General features: G+C 46.9%; 1 protein-coding gene across 5 annotated transcripts in view; it reads left to right on the forward strand.

Annotated features, from left to right (window-relative positions):
* The window catches only part of LOC144496991 (class I histocompatibility antigen, F10 alpha chain-like), a 201,056-nt gene that overhangs the window by 979 nt on the left and 181,749 nt on the right, over positions 1–18,328 (forward strand). For 3 of the 5 annotated variants that reach the window (XM_078217664.1, XM_078217663.1, XM_078217665.1), the window contains exons 2-6: positions 9,808–10,068; positions 13,272–13,547; positions 13,665–13,943; positions 17,165–17,275; positions 17,937–17,969. In XM_078217664.1, the coding sequence (XP_078073790.1) occupies positions 9,808–10,068; positions 13,272–13,547; positions 13,665–13,943; positions 17,165–17,275; positions 17,937–17,969 (960 nt within the window). The remainder of the gene's footprint in view (positions 1–9,807; positions 10,069–13,271; positions 13,548–13,664; positions 13,944–17,164; positions 17,276–17,936; positions 17,970–18,328) is intronic. The other 2 variants (XM_078217666.1, XM_078217667.1) reach the window with 2 other exon arrangements.

Below are 18,328 nucleotides of genomic sequence, written 5' to 3' on the forward strand. Positions count from 1 at the left end.
GATGTCGTGTATTTGGACTTTCAGAAGGCTTTTGATAAAGTTCCCACAGGACGTTGATTAGCAAAATAGAAGAACATGGGATATGAGGCAATATGCATGCGTGGATTGAGGATTGGCTAAAGGGCAGACAACAAAGAGTAGGAATAAACGGGTCATTCTCACGTTGGCAGGATGTGGCTAGTCAGGCACCATATAGATCAGTACTTGGGCCCCAGCTGTTCACAATGTGGGTGCGATTCCCCACCTTCCCAGCCACATGTTTCCCGCCGATGGAAGGTGGTGCGCTATTTCCTTACAGCAGGATTCTCTGGACTCACCCTGTCAATTGGAATTCTCATTGATGACACCCCATGCTGGCGGGAAACCCGCGGGGGGCGGGGGGGGCGGGTGTGCTGCCGGTGGGACCGGAGAATCCCCCCGGCGTGGACGGCCAGAGAATTCTGGCCGATATATCAATGATTTGGATGTGGGGACGAAATGTAACATTTCCAAGTTTGCTGATGATACAAAGCTGGACAGGAATGTGTGTTGTGAGGAAGATGTAAAGCAGTAAGAGGAGGATTTGGGCAGAATTAGTGAGTGGGCAAATGGAATGTAATGTGGAAAATGTGAGGTGGATGTCCCGTCCAGAAATCGCTGAAGGTGAACATGAAGGTGCAACAAGCTATTAGGAAGGCTAATGGAGTGCTATCCTTTATCACAGGAAGATTTGAGTGCTGGAGTAGTGAGGTCTTGCTTCAATTGGATAAAAGTTTGGTTGGACCGCACCTGATGTACTGTGTGCAGTTCTGGTACCCTCACCTCAGAAAGGAGACTATTGTGATAGAGGGAATGCAACAGCAAAGATTCACCAGACTTACTCCTGGGATGATGGGACTGTCTTATGAGGAAAGATTGGACAAACTGGGTCTCTATTGTCACCAAGTTTCAAAAAATGAGAGGTGATCTCGTTGAAACCTACAAAATACTGAAAGGAATAGACAGGGTAGATGCAGGTAAGATGTTTCCCTTTGGTTGGGGAGTCTAGAACCAGGGAGAACAATTTCAAAATAAGGGGGTTGCCACTTAGGACTGAGGTGAGGAGAATTTCTTTACACTGAGGGCTGTGAATCTTTGGAATTCTTTACCCCAGGCGGCTGTGGAAGCTCAGTTATTGAGTGTGTTTAAGGTAGAGATTGATAGATTTCTGACTTGCAATGACATAAAAGGTTATGTGGGTGTCAAAGGCATTGAAGGGTCTGATCAGCCCTGATCACATTGAATGGTGGAGCAAATACTCAATCACATAGCTAGCTGGGAAAATTATTTAAATATATGTTTCTGGAGGAACATATAGACCGTGCACTCCTCCCACCTCAGTCAGAACAACAGTTTTGTGAAGCTTATGTTAAAGTGATCTGAAGAAATTTAGATACTCTCGATACGGAGCCAGTTTACAGGAAAAGCCAATGAGATGTATTTGCTGTGTTCTCAAGAGAGCTCTTCAAACTAAAAATGATACCATCATAGGATCCCTACAGTGCAGGAGGCCATTCGACCCATCAAGTCTGCACTGCTCTCCGACAGAGCATCTTAGCCAGGCTCACCTCCCACCCTATACCCGTAACGCCTTGCATTTACCCCGCTGATCCACCGAACCTACACATCTTTGGACACGAAGGAACAATGTAGCATGACCGATCCACCTAACCTACATATCTTTGGACACGAAGGAACAATGTAGCATGGCCGATCCACCTAACCTACATATCTTTGGAGTGTGGGAGGAAACCGGAGCACTCGGAGGAAACCAACGCAGACACAGGGAGAATGTGCAAACTCCACACAGTGACCCAAGCTGGGAATTGAACCATGTCCCTGGTGCTGTGAGGCTGCAGTGCTAACTGCTGTGTGCTGATGAGACAGTAGCAGAAATGTGATGCCAGAGATTTAGGAATTCTCATAAGAGTCCCATTCAAACCTTTCTCAAATTTGAAAGAATTAAACAACTCCCATTCAGCTGGTGGGTGTGAGCGTTCAAACTTGACCACACTGCAGTGGAGAGTGACAGTTGGTGTCTCAGTGAGGGAGTGTTGCTCGGGCTGCAGTGGAGAGTGACAGTTGGTGTCTCAGTGAGGGAGTGTTGCTCGGGCTGCAGTGGAGAGTGACAGTTGGTGTCTCAGTGAGGGAGTGTTGCTCGGGCTGCAGTAGAGTGTGACAGTTGGTGTCTCAGTGAGGGAGTGCTGCTCGGGCTGCAGTAGAGTGTGACAGTTGGTGTCTCAGTGAGGGAGTGCTGCTCGGGCTGCAGTGGAGAGTGACAGTTGGTGTCTCAGTGAGGGAGTGCTGCTCGGGCTGCAGTGGAGAGTGACAGTTGGTGTCTCAGTGAGGGAGTGTTGCTCGGGCTGCAGTAGAGTGTGACAGTTGGTGTCTCAGTGAGGGAGTGTTGCTCGGGCTGCAGTGGAGAGTGACAGTTGGTGTCTCAGTGAGGGAGTGTTGCTCGGGCTGCAGTGGAGAGTGACAGTTGGGGAAGTGTGGGGAAGTTTTTTTTTTGTTTTCTTTTTTTCTTGCTGGTAATGGCTTCAGGGATGGCAGTTCAGGCAGTATGCTGCATCTCCTGTGGGATGTATGTGGTGAGGAAATCCAGTAGTGTTTCAGGAGATTTTAGTTGTAAGAAGTGCATTAGATTGCAGCTTCTGGAGGAGCGTGTAAAGGAGCTGGAGGGGGAGGTAGAGGAACTCCGCATAATTCGGGAGGCGGAGGTGGAAGTTGATAGGAGTTATAGAGAAATAGTAACTCCTAGAAATGAGGCTTGGGTCAATGCCAGGAGGAGGGGTAAGAAGCAATCGGGAAGACAATCCCCTGGGGCGGTTCCCCTCCATAATAGGTTTTCGGTGCTGGAGGCTACAGTTGAGGAGGAATCAACTGAGCATAGAGAGCAGATCTCTGGGGGTGAGCCGAGTGAGAAAGCTCAGGTGGTTAGGGGCTGTAAAAGACTGGGCCTTGTGATTGGGGACTCCACAATTAAGGAGACAGATAGGAGGGTCGGAACTAAAGGTAGGGACTCAGGGTTGGTGTGTTGCCTACCAGGGGCTGGGGTCCGGGATGTGTCTGACAGGGTATTCAGGACTCTTAGGGGGGAGGGAGATAAACCACAAGTTATTGTACATGTGGGGACACACGACATAGGGAGGATAGGGGAAGGGGATATTAGGCAGGGATTTATGGAGTTGGGGTGGAAACTAAAGGCCAAGACTGACAGAGTGGTTATCTCTGGACTCTTGCCTGTACCACGGGATAGTTTAGAGAGGAATAAGGAGAGGGAAGGTTTGAATTCATGGCTGAGGGGATGGTGCAGGAGGGAGGGGTTCAGGTACTTAAGCAATTGGGGCTCGTACTGGGGAAGGTGTGACCTCTATGAGAAGGATGGTCTACACCTTAATCAGAAGGGGACCAATATCCTGGGGGGTAAATTTGCTAAGGCCATGCAGGGAGGTTTAAACTGATTCGGGGGGGGGGAGGGATCCTGAGTAGTGGGGCTGAAAGTGAGGGATGCATGGATGGGGACTGCAATGCACGGCATTGCAGAGGTGGGGTGGAGCAGGGTTTGAAATGTGTATACTTCAATGCCAGGAGTATTCGCAATAAAGTGGGTGAACTTGCAGCGTGGATCAGTACCTGGGACTTCGATGTTGTGGCTATTTCAGAGACATGGATAGAGCAGGGGCAGGAATGGATGCTGCAGGTCCCGGGGTTCAAATGTTTTAGTCGAAGTAGGGAAGGAGGTAGAAGAGGGGGAGGGGTAGCATTATTGGTCAGAGATTGTATCACAGTGTCAGAGAGGAGGTTTGATGAGGACTTATCTGTTGAGGTAGTATGGGCGGAGATTAGAAATAGGAGAGGAGAGGTCACCCTGTTGGGAGTCTTTTATAGACCTCCTAAAAGTTCTAGAGAGGTTGAGGAAAGGATTGCGGAGTCAATCCTGCTTAGGAGTGAAAGTAATAGGGCAATTGTTATGGGGGATTTTAACTTGACTAATATTGACTGGAATTGTTATAGCTCTAGCTCGTTAGAGGGGTCAGTTTTTGTTCAAAGCGTGCAGGAAGGTTTTTTGACTCAGTATGTAGACAGGCCAACTAGAGGTGAGGCTATATTGGATCTGGTGCTGGGAAATGAGCCAGACCAGGTGCTAGACTTGGAAGTTGGTGTGCATTTTGGTGATAGTGACCACAATTCGGTTACGTTCACCTTAGTGATGGAAAGGGATAGGCATGAACCTCGGGCCAATGGTTTTAGCTGGGGGAAGGGTAATTATGAGGCTATTAGGAGAGAATTAGGAAACATAGGTTGGACTAGGAGATTACAGGGACTGGGAACGTCCGACATGTGGAGTTTTTTCAAGGAGCAGCTACTGCGAGTCTGTGATAGGTATGTCCCTGTCAGGCAAGGAGGAATTGGTAGGGCTAGGGAACCGTGGTGCACCAAAAAAGTTTCTTTGTTGGTTAAAAAGAAAAAGGAGGCTTATGTTCGGATGAGACGTGAGCACTCGGGTAGTGCACTAGAAAGCTTTAGATTGGCTAAGAGGGAGTTGAAGAGCGAGCTTAGAAGGGCTAAAAGGGGACATGAGAAGACTTTGGCGGATAGGGTTAAAGAGAATCCTAAGGCGTTCTATAGGTATGTCAAGAACAGAAGGTTGGTTAGGGCAAGTTTAGGGCCAGTTATAGATGGCAGAGGGAAGTTATGTGTGGAACCGGAGGAGATTGGTGAAGCATTGAACCAATATTTCTCTTCGGTGTTCACGCAAGGGGACATGAATATAGCTGAGGAGGACACTGGGTTGCAAGGGAGTAGAATAGACAGTATTACAGTTGATAAGGAGGATGTGCAGGATATTCTGGAGGGTCTGAAAATAGATAAATCCCCTGGTCCGGATGGGATTTATCCAAGGATTCTCTGGGAGGCAAGAGAAGTGATTGCAGAGCCTCTGGCTCTGATCTTCAGGTCGTCGTTGGCCTCTGGTATAGTACCAGAAGATTGGAGGTTAGCGAATGTTGTCCCATTGTTTAAGAAGGGGAACAGAGACTTCCCCGGGAATTATAGACCGGTGAGTCTCACTTCTGTTGTCGGCAAGATGTTGGAAAAAATTATAAGGGATAGGATTTATAGTTATTTGGAGAGTAATGAATTGATAGGTGATAGTCAGCATGGTTTTGTGGCAGGTAGGTCGTGCCTTACTAACCTTATTGAGTTTTTTGAGAAAGTGACCAAGGAGGTGGATGGGGGCAAGGCAGTGGACGTGGTATATATGGATTTTAGTAAGGCGTTTGATAAGGTTCACCATGGTAGGCTTCTGCAGAAAATGCAGATGTATGGGATTGGGGGTGATCTAGGAAATTGGATCAGGAATTGGCTAGCGGATAGGAAACAGAGGGTGGTGGTTGATAGTAAATATTCATCATGGAGTGCGGTTACAAGTGGTGTACCTCAGGGATCTGTTTTGGGGCCACTGCTGTTTGTAATATTTATTAATGATCTGGATGAGGGTATAGTTGGGTGGATTAGCAAATTTGCTGATGACACCAAAGTCGGTGGTGTGGTAGACAGTGAGGAAGGGTGTCGTAGTTTGCAGGAAGACTTAGACAGGTTGCAAAGTTGGGCCGAGAGGTGGCGGATGGAGTTTAATGCGGAGAAGTGTGAGGTAATTCACTTTAGTAGGAATAACAGATGTGTTGAGTATAGGGCTAACGGGAGGACTTTGAATAGTGTGGAGGAGCAGAGGGATCTAGGTGTATGTGTGCATAGATCCCTGAAAGTTGGGAATCAAGTAGATAAGGTTGTTAAGAAGGCATATGGTGTCTTGGCGTTTATTGGTAGGGGGATTGAATTTAGGAGTCGTAGCGTTATGTTGCAACTGTACACAACTCTGGTGCGGCCGCACTTGGAGTACTGTGTGCAGTTCTGGTCCCCACATTACAGGAAGGATGTGGAGGCTTTGGAGAGGGTGCAGAGGAGGTTTACCAGGATGTTGCCTGGTATGGAGGGGAGATCCTATGAGGAGAGGCTGAGGGATTTGGGATTGTTTTCGCTGGAAAGGCGGCGGCTAAGAGGGGATCTTATTGAAACATATAAGATGATTAGAGGTTTAGATAGGGTGGATAGTGATAGCCTTTTTCCTCTGATGGAGAAATCCAGCACGAGGGGGCATGGCTTTAAATTGAGGGGGGGTAGTTATAGAACCGATGTCAGGGGTAGGTTCTTTACCCAGAGGGTGGTGAGGGATTGGAATGCCTTGCCAGCATCAGTAGTAAATGCGCCTAGTTTGGGGGCGTTTAAGAGATCCGTAGATAGGTTCATGGACGAAAAGAAATTGGTTTAGGTTGGAGGGTCACAGTTTTTTTTTTAACTGGTCGGTGCAACATCGTGGGCCGAAGGGCCTGTTCTGCGCTGTAATCTTCTATGTTCTATGTTCTATGTTCTATGTTCTATGTTCTACACTTATGAAGGATTCACAGAGATAATTCTACTGGAAAAGTTCCCTTCTATACAGCCTTAAAATTCATGTAGAAGAAAAGAGTTTCAGAAACTGAAGAAGCAGCCATCATAGCTCGACAATGAATCAACAACTAAACCTCTAACTCAAAATTAGCTTGGTTCTGGTAGTCTTTTTACGCTAGACAGAGGCATGGTGGATGTAGACAAAGTAGAAATGTGTTTGAAAGGGAGATATATGGGACAAGTAGGAAAATGGGGGTTATTGTCAGTGCAGACTCGGTGGGCCAAAGGGCCATTTCAGCCTCGATGACTGTAGGAGAATAAGGAAGGAAAGTAGAGCAGTGTCCAACTTTTAAAAGAAGGAACCAAGATGGTAAAAGGGCAGGGGCTCACTCAGTGTATTTTCGGTGTGGAAAATCTGGGAATTTAAGAGCAGATTGTTGACATTCCAAAGCACCAACAGAGGGCGATGCAGTCAGAACTGTGTGTGTAGCCATGACGGTGATAGGCCTGTGTTCAAATGTAGCAGGGAAGGACCACAACGACTCTGCAAAAGAGGAAAGTGACAGTGTCACAGTGTCAGGGAAAAGGGATAAGCATCCTCAGGGATACCAGTTGGCTTCAAACACTGCTTGTCGCAAAGGTGTGGAGATGCCGGCATTGGACTGGGGTAAACACAGTAAGAAGTTTAACAACACCAGGTTAAAGTCCAACAGGTTTATTTGATAGCAAAAGCCACACAAGCTTTCGGAGCTCTAAGCTCCTTCTTCAGGTGAGTGGGAATCCTGTTCACAAACAGGGCAGATAAAGACACAGACTCAATTTACATGAATAATGGTTGGAATGCGAATACTTACAACTAATCAAGTCTTTATCTTAAGTCTTGCATCTTAAAGACTTGATTTCTTCATTTTAATGCTTTCTTCATTTTACATTTACCACGCAAGCCTGTAGAAAAGGTAAGACTTACAAGTCTGCAAACACATTCACATTTACATTTACATTTGACTATCTATTATTATAAGAATAAAAGTTAACTTGTATTGATGTCAGAAGCAGTATAAACAAGGGGATTGGCCATAATGAAGGGTTACGCTTGTGATACATTCTAAGTACAAAGTTCAACCTTTTAGGTACAAAATACATTGGATACAAAAAACATTAACCCTTTCCCTTCTTCAATTAGGAAGTTCAGGATCCGGGGGAGGAGCCAAGGCCCAGGCCACGGAGTTTGGAGATGAGTTTTGTAGGAATAATGATGTTGAAGGCTGAGCTATAGTCAATAAGTAAGAGTCTGACATAGGTGTCTTTGGGCCCTCACTGGCATTTTCTTGATGCTGTCTGTCCATATGTTTGGTGGAATATGGATATTGGTATCGATTTGTCCAAACTCCGATAAACTGTTGCAAGTCCAAATTCGACCACACATAACAAGGCTAAAAATAGAAAGATGCAAGATTCCTGAACAAAAACCTTTCTGGATCTAAACCTCAAGGTCCAAATTCAATTCGAAGCGTGTCTCATCCAAAAAGGAAGATGAGAAACTGAAACCTGGCACTGAAAAATTGGCTGTTGCAGACAATGTCAGGTGTAGGTGCTGTAAGTTTGATGTGCGGAATCCTGAATGAGTGCAAAGTCGGGGAATGAGGTCTTCATGTTTCTCTTCCACAAGGGGAAGAATTGTGAACAAGATTCCAGTTATTTTTCTATACAATGGCAGTGTGTCAGCCCAACACAAACATGTTGGGGGCCATTCTCCCAGCGCAGCGCAGGGGGCCAGAAGATTCAAGCGGAGGCCATTTAGCAGGCTCCCCACCGGACGCCTCGGCCTCCGGAGTCCGCTGCCGTCAGCTCCGTGCCAGAAATCGGTGCGGAGCTGTATAACTTATTTAAATTAGCATTTGCATCTAATTAGCGGGCCTGGGACTGAAATCTCTGGGCCTATTAGTCTCTTTCACCCCCCCCCCCCCCCTCCTCCTCCTCCCTGCTCGCCAGGAGTGTTTCACTCCAGGGGGTTTACAACAGCTCCCCACTTGTGGGGAGTTAGCAGCCCGACTCCACAGGAGATTAGAGGTAAGGGCGGTGCCCCCTGGGCATTGCCAGCTTGGCACTGGGGGAAGATCGGGCCGGGGGTGGGAGGGGGGGGGTGGAGGCTGGCTCGGATTTGTCATGGGGACCAGCGACCGGGTCGTTGGGGGGGGGGGTGGCCGGTGAGGCAGCGATGGGGGTCACGGGGCAGGACAGCAGTCGCGAGGCTGGCAGTGCTGACAGATCGGCGCATGTGCAGTGGCCCACTCAGCGCTATGCTGCCGGCTTCTCCAGCGGGAATAGGCCCCGCCCCAGCTTTTTCCATGAATCGCAGCGTGTGGGAGATTCCTTTCAAAACTCGCCCTGGAAAACGAGCACGATTTACTCCAGTTTTTACGCAAATTCGACACCTCGAAATTTGTGGAGAGAATCGCCCCCACTATATTCCTAACTTTAAATATACAAACTTCATTCAATGTGGATACTTGGGAGCTGATTCTTCCCTTCAAAAAGTGGGCAAAGTGTTCCAAAGGTGATTGATCACTCAAGGTCAGGTGACCTGTCCTTGTATTTAGAAACTGACTGACTGTCTAATAGAACAAAGGCCACATCCCAGGTGAAAAACTGTTAACTCGACATAACCTGAGACCATCAAAGGACACTCCCAATTTGATGGGCTCTTTTTTCAAACAAAGAAGGTAACCATCTTCACCTCCTCAGGATGAATGTGTTACAAAGTAAATCAGGATGTCTAATCTGTCTAATGCCACCATAATTTAAAAAACGGAATGGGAGAAGTCACACAGCAAGACAGCGATAGTTGTCTCTTTTTAACCTTTAAATTCTGATTGCAGAAAACTAGATTAGAAAGGAGAAGGTCATCAATGCCTTTAGACCTGGAGGCTATGACATTGTTAGGTCTCCAAGGCTGTACCACTTAAGTACCAAAAATCCAGCATACTGGCCTCCTGGTACTGAGACAAGCTTCATGATCTGCAGGAAGTCCTTGAAAGTAAAAGTGCACTATTCTCTTCAACTGTAGTGTGTTTGTGTTCCCCCCTGTGTGGGTGAATATCGTGGCATTAGATTTCAGGGAGAATGGTTAATCATGTGACCATCTTTCTTTATTTAAACTCACAGGGAGCTTGCTGCTGCTTTTCAAACTGTCCACACTCTAAGGGGTTAAATACATCAACACGTCTTAGCAAAATCTTACTGATTGGGAAAGGAAAAGGGGTTTTCACTGTTCTCTCTCGCCCTGTTGGTAACAGTGTGTAAATGTTTTTAAGCTTCTCTTGAATTGTTTTACAGACACGAACTCAATGATTGTAATATACACGGCAGTCTCTGGAATCACAGATTTTCCTGCGGTTACAAAAGTCACGATAGTTAATGGAGTTCCAGTTAATTATCACGACAGTAATAGTCGACGGAGTATCCCCAGACTGCAAGTCATGGCAGACTTTATTGATGAGGAATTCTGGGACCATCTCTCAGATCTCTGCAACCAGCAATCAGACAAAGCGGGAGAGAATCTGAATTCGATAATGAAGAACACAAACCAGACATCCGGTAAGATCACTGATGTCCAATCTCCCACTGACTGTCCTGTTTAATGTGTGTCAGACAGGTACCCAGCCACAGTTATACTGCAGACTATGTCCCTGGGGTGTACAGTGTGTGGGACCATGAATCAGGGAGACACGGAGAGTGATTCTGTTCCTTCTCCCTATTCTGGTTGAGATCTGTACAAAGTTGTGTTGACATTGATGAAGGTGGGGAGATGGGTTTGTGAATGAAGAAGTTGAGAATATAGTGAGAGGGTTGAGATGATCCAGGAAAGGGCAGCTTGTTGGCTCATTGCTGTTTTCTTGCTGTGTCTCAATGTATGTTGATATATATGGGGCTGAGATTGGCCTTCTCCACTATTACACAACAGACAATGTGTTCCTGCTGACCGATTAATCGTTTGTACTGACACAGTGATTGTAGAAAGTGGAAATGTGTGTTAAGTTTACAAATGTTATCTGTGGTTAACCATTGAAAGATACTGGATCTGGTGGCACTTTAGGAACTCTATCTTGTTTTGTATGCCCGTAATCTGTATAATCTGTAGGATACACAATACAAACCCTATGATGAGTTTGCAGTTCATAACCAGAACTTTCCGACAGCGAGATTACCCCGTTGCATCTACTGAGGATTGTTTAGCAGATTCTCAATTAGATATTGCTGTTTATCTACGCTTAAATTAGTTTTCACTGGAGTTTAGGAGAGTGAGGGGTGACTTGATTAAATTACGTTAGATCCTGAGCAGTATTTTAAGGAAGATGAGGAAAGGATATTTCTATTGTGGGTGAGTCTGGAATTAGGGGACCTGTTTTAAAATTCAAGGTCATCCTTATGGAACAGAGGTGAGGAGAAGAATTTATTTTCTCTGAGGGTTTTGCGACTTTGGAACTCTGCCTCAGAAGGTGCTGGAGGCAGGGTTATTGAATATTTTTAAGGCGGAGTTAGATAGACTCTTGTTAGGCAAGAGAATTAAAGGTTATTGGGGTGGATGAGAATGTGGAACAAAAACAGATCAGTCTTATTGAATGACAGAGCAGGCCCGAGGGCTCGAGTGGCCTGCTTCTGCTGCAGTCTTGTATGTTTATTCTGTTCGTATGTTCCCTGGTTCCTGAACCAGTAGAAAATTGTACATTTCGAAGCAGTTATTTGGCCTCAGTGTGAGGGTGGGAGAGACTTTGTGCCGTGTGGGCCTCTGACATTAGTTCACAACCCTCTCCACAGGGGCTCCCAGAGTAACTCCCAGGGGCAGCTTGTCGCTTCCTGAGGAGCGGGGGGAGGGGGGTGGAGGGGGTGAGTGAGGGTCTCTTCAATAAAGACACTGGTGCCTGATCAAGGTACCCAACATCACACCACTCTACACCAGTGATGGAGAACCTAGGCTAGTGAGTGGGCTGTAAACGTGTCGCTCCTTCATCTAAGTGGGCCACAAGACGGTATTGTCCACTGACCACGACCCATGAATAAGATTAAATAGATATTTCATATTGAGTTATAGAAGATGCTGAATGATTTATATGTTAATAGAACTGTCACCAACCTCAAATATAAAACAAAAACAACGGTCAGCAAAATTCTCATGAGCTGCACTCAGAAGCCGGGGGGACTGCATGTGGGCCTGGAGCCTCAGATTGCCCACCACTGATCTACACCCTGCATAAGCTCCGTGATCCTGGAACTCCAGTCGGTGTTTTTCCTGCAGCCGCCACTGCCTTCCCTGTGGCGCTGCTGAGCACAAGAGCTGCTGGCCTCTGATTGGCCTCAGTCAGCCTGTCTCTGTTCCATTGGTGCCTCAGTTCCAAGGCCAGGCCTGCCAGTGGACTTGGACTGTGCTTCAGCAGCCTTCGCAACAAGAGGCAGCTGGGGTCTCTAACCGACTTTCCAGCTGCCTAACAAGACCCCCCGACTCCGGCCGGCACCTCTTGATTAATTCATTCAGTGTTTCAGAACTGCTGAAAGGTCATCACCATGAACCTGAACTCTTTCTCTTCACAGATGCTGCCCTGGCTGCTGAACATTTCCTGCATTTTCTGTTTTAATTTCAGATTTTGTGTTGCAGAAAGTCAGCATGCAGCAAGCAGTTAGGAAGGCAATTGCTGTCTTGGTTTTTATTGGTTCACAAAAGTAAAGAAATATTTCTACACTGGTGCAGTACTTCAGAGAGACCACACCTGGAGCCTGCAGTTCTGGATTCCATGTGCAGAGTTTAACACCAGTGGGAATTTTCTGTCCCACCAAAGCCAATGGACCTTAGAAAAGCTCACTGCATTTCAGAGCCCCGCCTCTCCAAGGAGGTAAAATTCCAGCCCACATCTCCAAATTCTTCTAAAATCAAAAAGCAAATTATCGCTGCAATATACCCTTTAGGGAAGGAAATCTGCCATCCTTACACAGTCTGGCCTACATGTAACTCCAGAACACGGTAATGTGCTTGACTCTGAACTGCCCCTTTGAAATGGCCGAGCAAACCACTCAGTTCAAGGCTGAATAGGGATGGGCAATAAATGCTGGCCCAATGAGTGATGCCCACATCCCATGAAAGGATGAAGCAAAAAATGGTCTATACTTTCTGGGGTTTGGAAGAATGGGAAGAAATGTTCTTGAAACCATACAAGACTCTGAAGGGGCTTGACAGGGTCGACCCTGAGAGATTCTTCCTGTCAGCTTGGGAAACTACAACACAAAGACACAGGCGAAGATCATATCGGAGTGAGAGGGCACTGAATCTGTGCAACTTGCTACCGAAGAAGGTTGTGAATGCTCAATGATTGAATATGTTTCCGTCTGGGATTGATACATTCCTCATCCCTCTGGGAATCGAGGGATATCCATGGAAGAGGACAGGGAATTGGAGCTCAGCTATGATCATATTGAATTGTGCAGTATCTTTGAGGATTTGTATGGTCCATCTACTTTGTCTTCTATTTTTAGTCCTAATTTCTATTTCCTAACCAATATAGTTTCCAGCCAGCTGCTGCCTATTTAATCTGAGTTTCAGTTTTACCAACAAGCTGATCACACGGTACATTCTTCTCTTTAATGATCAAGGGAGTAATATCTGTTGCTGCTTATTTTATTCCAGGGGTTTCAGTTTTGCTGAAAATTCTATCATAAGAAGATAATTTCTCCACTTTTTATTGTTTAACAAAGCAATGTTTCCAATCCTCCAGTTCACTGAATATTGATCACCATTTGCTCTCTGACAGGAATTCACATTTTCCAATCAATGCAGATTGTGGAGATTAATGAAGACGGCTCCATTAAGAGATCAATGAGTTTTGGATTTGATGGAAAAGACTATATTAGTTTGGAGCCAGACAGAATGAGATGGGTCACATCCAATCACTTTGCAGTGAAGACTAAAGAGAAATGGAATTTGGATCAATCCTGGAACAAGTTTTGGAAATGGAGTATAGAGGAAGTAGGTGTCCGGAATTTAAAAACATATTTCAAAGCTGGAAAGGAATATTTTGGACGGAAAGGTATTGATTTCAGTTTTGAGCCCATGTTCTGATCTAACTTCACTGATCTATCAAACCGTTCTCCCATTCCATTCAGTGTGGGTTTATTGTTTGTGTTTTCACCCTTTCCCATTACAGTTCAGCCTGAAGTCTTCATCTCCAGAAGTGAACCCAATAGTCAGTACAAGTCGCTCACTCTCTCCTGCCTGGTTACTGGCTTTTATCCTGCAGACATCGAGGTGAACTGGCTAAGGAATGGAGAGGTAATGTCTGAGACACTATCCTCGGGGGTGCGACCGAACCACGATGGGAACCATCAGATCCAGAAAGAGATTGAAATAAATGCTGGGGATGAGGATCAATACTCCTGTCAAATTGAACACAGCAGCCTGGCAGAGCCCAAGCTCCATCAGTCGGGTAAGGAACTGTCGAACTGTTCTGTGGTTACTGTAGTGTGCGGACGTGCATGTGAAATTTAGCAACAACAGCCAGCCATTCAGCCCCTTGATTGTGTTCCACCATTCATTCACATCCTGACTGGTCTGTTCCTCTGCTCCATTTCCCCACTATTGCTTCATATCTCTCGCTGCTCTGACCCAATAAAAATCTCTCCATCTCAATGTGGAAAATATCAGTTGTCTCCCAGCACCCACAGCGTTTTGGGGAGAGATTTACAAAGGGGAAATCATGCTTGACGAATCTACTGGAATTCTTTGAGTATGTAACTAGTAGAGTTGACTGAGGAGAACCAGTGGATGTGGTTTATTTAGATTTTCAAAAGGCTGTTGACAAGGTCTCACATAACAGACTACTCTGTAAAGTTAATGCGCATGGGATTACAGGTAGCGTCTGGCGATGGATGGAAAGCTGGTTAGCAGACAGGAAGCAAAGTGTTGGAATAAATGGGTCTTTTGCTGATTGGTCGTCAGTGACTAGTAGGGTTCCGCAGGGATCTGTGTTCGCACCCCAACTGTTCACATTACATATTAATGGTTTTGAAGATGGAACTAAATGTATTGTCTCCAAATTTGCAGCTGGGTAGATACAAAGTTGGGTGTGAGGGTGAGTTGTGAGGAGGGTGCAGACATGCTTCAGCGTGATTTGGACAGGCTGAGTGTGTGAGCATATGCATGGCAGATGGAATACAATGTGGATAAATGTGAGGTGATCCAGTTTGGTAACAAATATAGGAAGGCGGATTATTATTTGAATGGGTGTAAATTGATAGAGGTGGATACTCAGACCTTGGTGTCCTTGTGCATCAGTTGCTGAAAGTAAGCGTGCAGGTACAGCAGGCAGTGGTATGCTTGCCTTCATAGCGAGAGGATTTGAGTACAGGAATAGGGATATTTTACTGGAATTGGTGAGGCCATCAGACTATCTCCACTGTAACTATTGGCTGCTTGCAAACAAATGGCCATGAATACTTTTTTCTCGCTTTTCAGCCGAGAGTACTTTATAATTTTATTAGCGAAAAGAAGAGGTTAGGTGGATTGGCCGTACTAAATTGCCCCTTTAGTGTCAGGGGGATGAGCTAGAATAAATGCATGGGGTTCTGGGGATAGGGCTTGGATGGGATTGTTGTCGGTGCAGACTCGATGGGCCGAATAGCCTACTTCTGCACTGTAGGATTCTAGGAGACATCAGCGGAGGCCATTTAGCAGGCTTCCTGCTGAGCACCATAGCCAAGTTTTCTGGAGTCATCAGCTCTGGCCAGAAATTGGTGCAGAGCTGATTTAAATATTAAAATTCTCATTTGAATCCCATTAGCGGACCCAGGACTGAGGTCTCTGGGCCCGTTCGTGTCTCCCCAGTAATGGAGAGCTGGTGGCCTGATCCGGCTGGAGTGAACAGATGCCATGGAAGCCACCCAGGAGATGGGGGTAAGGGGGAGCAAGATGTCCCCTGGGCATTGCCAGCTTGGCCTCCTGGGTCTGGTTGGCTGTAGAGATTCTAATCAGTATTCTGTAACTTGATTTTGTGTCTCTGTGCCCTGTTTGAGAGCAGATTTCCACTCCATCTGACGAAGGAGCAGCGCTCCGAAAGCTACTGGCGTTTGCTACCAAATAAACCTGTTGGACTTTAACCTGGTGTTGTTCTGGGCCTGGCCAAGGGGCAAAGTGTCAATGCCCAAGGGGCACCTTGGCACTGCCTACTGGGCATCGGGCAGTGGCCAGTGGGTGGGGCCTATTGTGGGCAGGGCCTACTGGGGCGGAGTCTATAGGGAGGAGAACAGTGGGGGGGGTGGGGGGGTGGGGGGGGCGTCCCACTGCTTCTCTGCATTGGGATCAGTGGCAAAGGGAGAGGAGGGAAGGGGGTGATTGGGGCTGGCCATCTGGAGGGGGGAGGGAGTAAGAGGGTTGGGGAGATTGGGACTGCCAGTGGGACTGGGGGACGTTGGTCTGGCCCAGAGAGGTCTGGGAGGCCAGCAATCATGGTGGGGGAGGGGGGGAGGGGGGGGGGGAGTGTCAGAGGGGCAGTGATGGGGAGTCACGGGGTAGGCCAGCGATACACAAGCGCAGTGGTCCACTCAGCGCTATGCTGCTGGCCTCTACAAAGGGAATAGCCCCCGCCCACTGATTCACAGCGTGAATCCTGCGAGGGCACTCTGCATTGCACAGAAGTTGGGAGATTCAGCAAATTTGGCAGTTCGAATTTATTTGGGAGAATCACACCCATTAGCTTTCAGGATAACAGCCACGATTATTCATCGCATGAGAACTATAAATGCAAATGGAGTATTTTGTGCTGTTTTGGTGTCCTTATCTGAGGAAGGATGTCCTTGCTATAGAGGGAGTACAGCGAAGGTTTACCAGGCTGATTCCTGGGATGGCAGGTCTGAGGATAAACTGTGTCGGTGAGGAATATATTCACTGGAGTTTAGAAGAGTGAGAGAGGGTCTCATAGAAACTTATAAAATTCTATCAGGATTAGACATGGGAGATTCAGAAAGAATGTTCCCAATGGTGGGGGTGTCCAGAACTAAGGGTCATAGTTTGAGGATAAGGGGTAAACATTTTAGAACTGGGGTGAGGAGAAATTTCTTCACCCAGAGGGTAGTGAATGTGTGGAATTCACTACCACAGAAAGTAGTTGAGGCCAAAACGGTGTGTGATTTCAAGATTAAATTAGATATAGCTCTTGGGGCTAAAGGAATCAAGGGATATGGGAGGAAGGGGGGAACCAGGATATTGAATTTGATGATTAGCCATGATCGAAATGAATGGAAGAGCAGGCTTTTCACATAAATGGTGAAATGCTGAGGCCCCAGTGCAGATCCTTGGGGAATACAACTGATCACATCCTGCCAATGGGAGCACATTCCCATTCTCCCCATTCCCTGTCTCCTCCTCCCAACCAATTTTCACCTCGTGTCAAAGATTCCCTTCAATTCGCAACACTCTGATTATTGTCAAGAATCTCTTGTGTGGAACGTGATCAATTACCTTCTGGAAGTCCATCTGGAGCAGGTCCATCGACACTCCCTTATCCATCATGGGGCCAGTGTCAAAGCAAAGCTTCAACCAATCCCATTTGGGTTGGGGCGGCTTCAGTTCAAATTGTCCCCAATGAACACAGAACCGGGAATGGATCCGAGAACAGAGAGACAATCCTCATATTATTCAAATGTGTTTCAGAAATCCCGGGAAACAGTGGGGGAGGCTCCCATCTTGGAATAATAATTGGAGCAGTGATCCCAGCACTGGCTGTTATATTCGGAATAATCATCTGGAAAAGACAACGGAGAGGTAAGAATCAGAGAGAGGGGAATGTAGAACTGTAAGTTTTACTATGAAAATCCCCTAGTCGCCACACTCTGGCGCCTGTTTGGGTACACTGAGGGAGAATTTAGCATGGCCAATGCACCTAACGTCCTTCAGACTATGGGAGGAAACTGGAGCACCTGGAGGAAACCCACGCAGACACGGGGAGAATGTGCAGACTCCGCACAAACAGTCACCCAAGCCAGAATCGCACCTGGGTCCCTGGTGCAGTGAGGCAGCAGTGCTGACCACTGTGCTACTGTGCCACCCAGAGAGAACAGAGTGAGTGTGGGGAATCTCCAGTACTGGGAGTACAGGACACTGTGTTGAATGAACTGATTTAATTCCCACACACAGATACACACGTATAAACACATCTTGTTCCCTGTCTGATCTTCCTTTGCGTGATCAGCCCAGACCAGGTGTAATATTGATCATTAAAGCCACCGCACACACTCACATCCTCACCTACTGAATATGGATGGAATGGAAGAGATCTACAGGATCTCCATAAAGTGTAAGGATGGAGGGGAGTGTGAGAATGAGTATTTCTCACACAATCTCCATTCCCTCACACTTGTTGTGTTCTCACTCTCTGAGAATGGATTATTCCCCATTCTAACTGACATTTATTTTACTTCTGCAGATTCACCAAGTGGGACGTACACAACAGCTCCCAGTCAGTGACTGAGGGACAGATTGTTGGGAATGTGATAGAAGAAATTGAAAGTTGTAGAATTATATTCTCCTGGGAGTAGCTCAGGGTTACTACACAGTGGGGGGGGGGGGGGGGGGGGGGGGGGCGGGACCCTGACCCTGACCCTGACGCTCTGCTCCTTCACCCTCCACTCCCACACTCCCACTCCCACACCTTGAACTCCTCACCCTCCCCTACCTCACTTTCCAGTCCCTCACCCTTCGCTCCCTCACCCTCTGCTCCCACACCATCAATTCCACACCCTCCCCTCCTCACCCTAACCTTCCACTCCCTCACCTTCCACTCCCTCACCTTCCACTCCCTCACCTTCCACTCCCTCA

This window comes from Mustelus asterias, chromosome 8, assembly GCF_964213995.1.
Source record: "Mustelus asterias chromosome 8, sMusAst1.hap1.1, whole genome shotgun sequence".
In the NCBI taxonomy this organism is placed as follows: domain Eukaryota; kingdom Metazoa; phylum Chordata; class Chondrichthyes; order Carcharhiniformes; family Triakidae; genus Mustelus; species Mustelus asterias.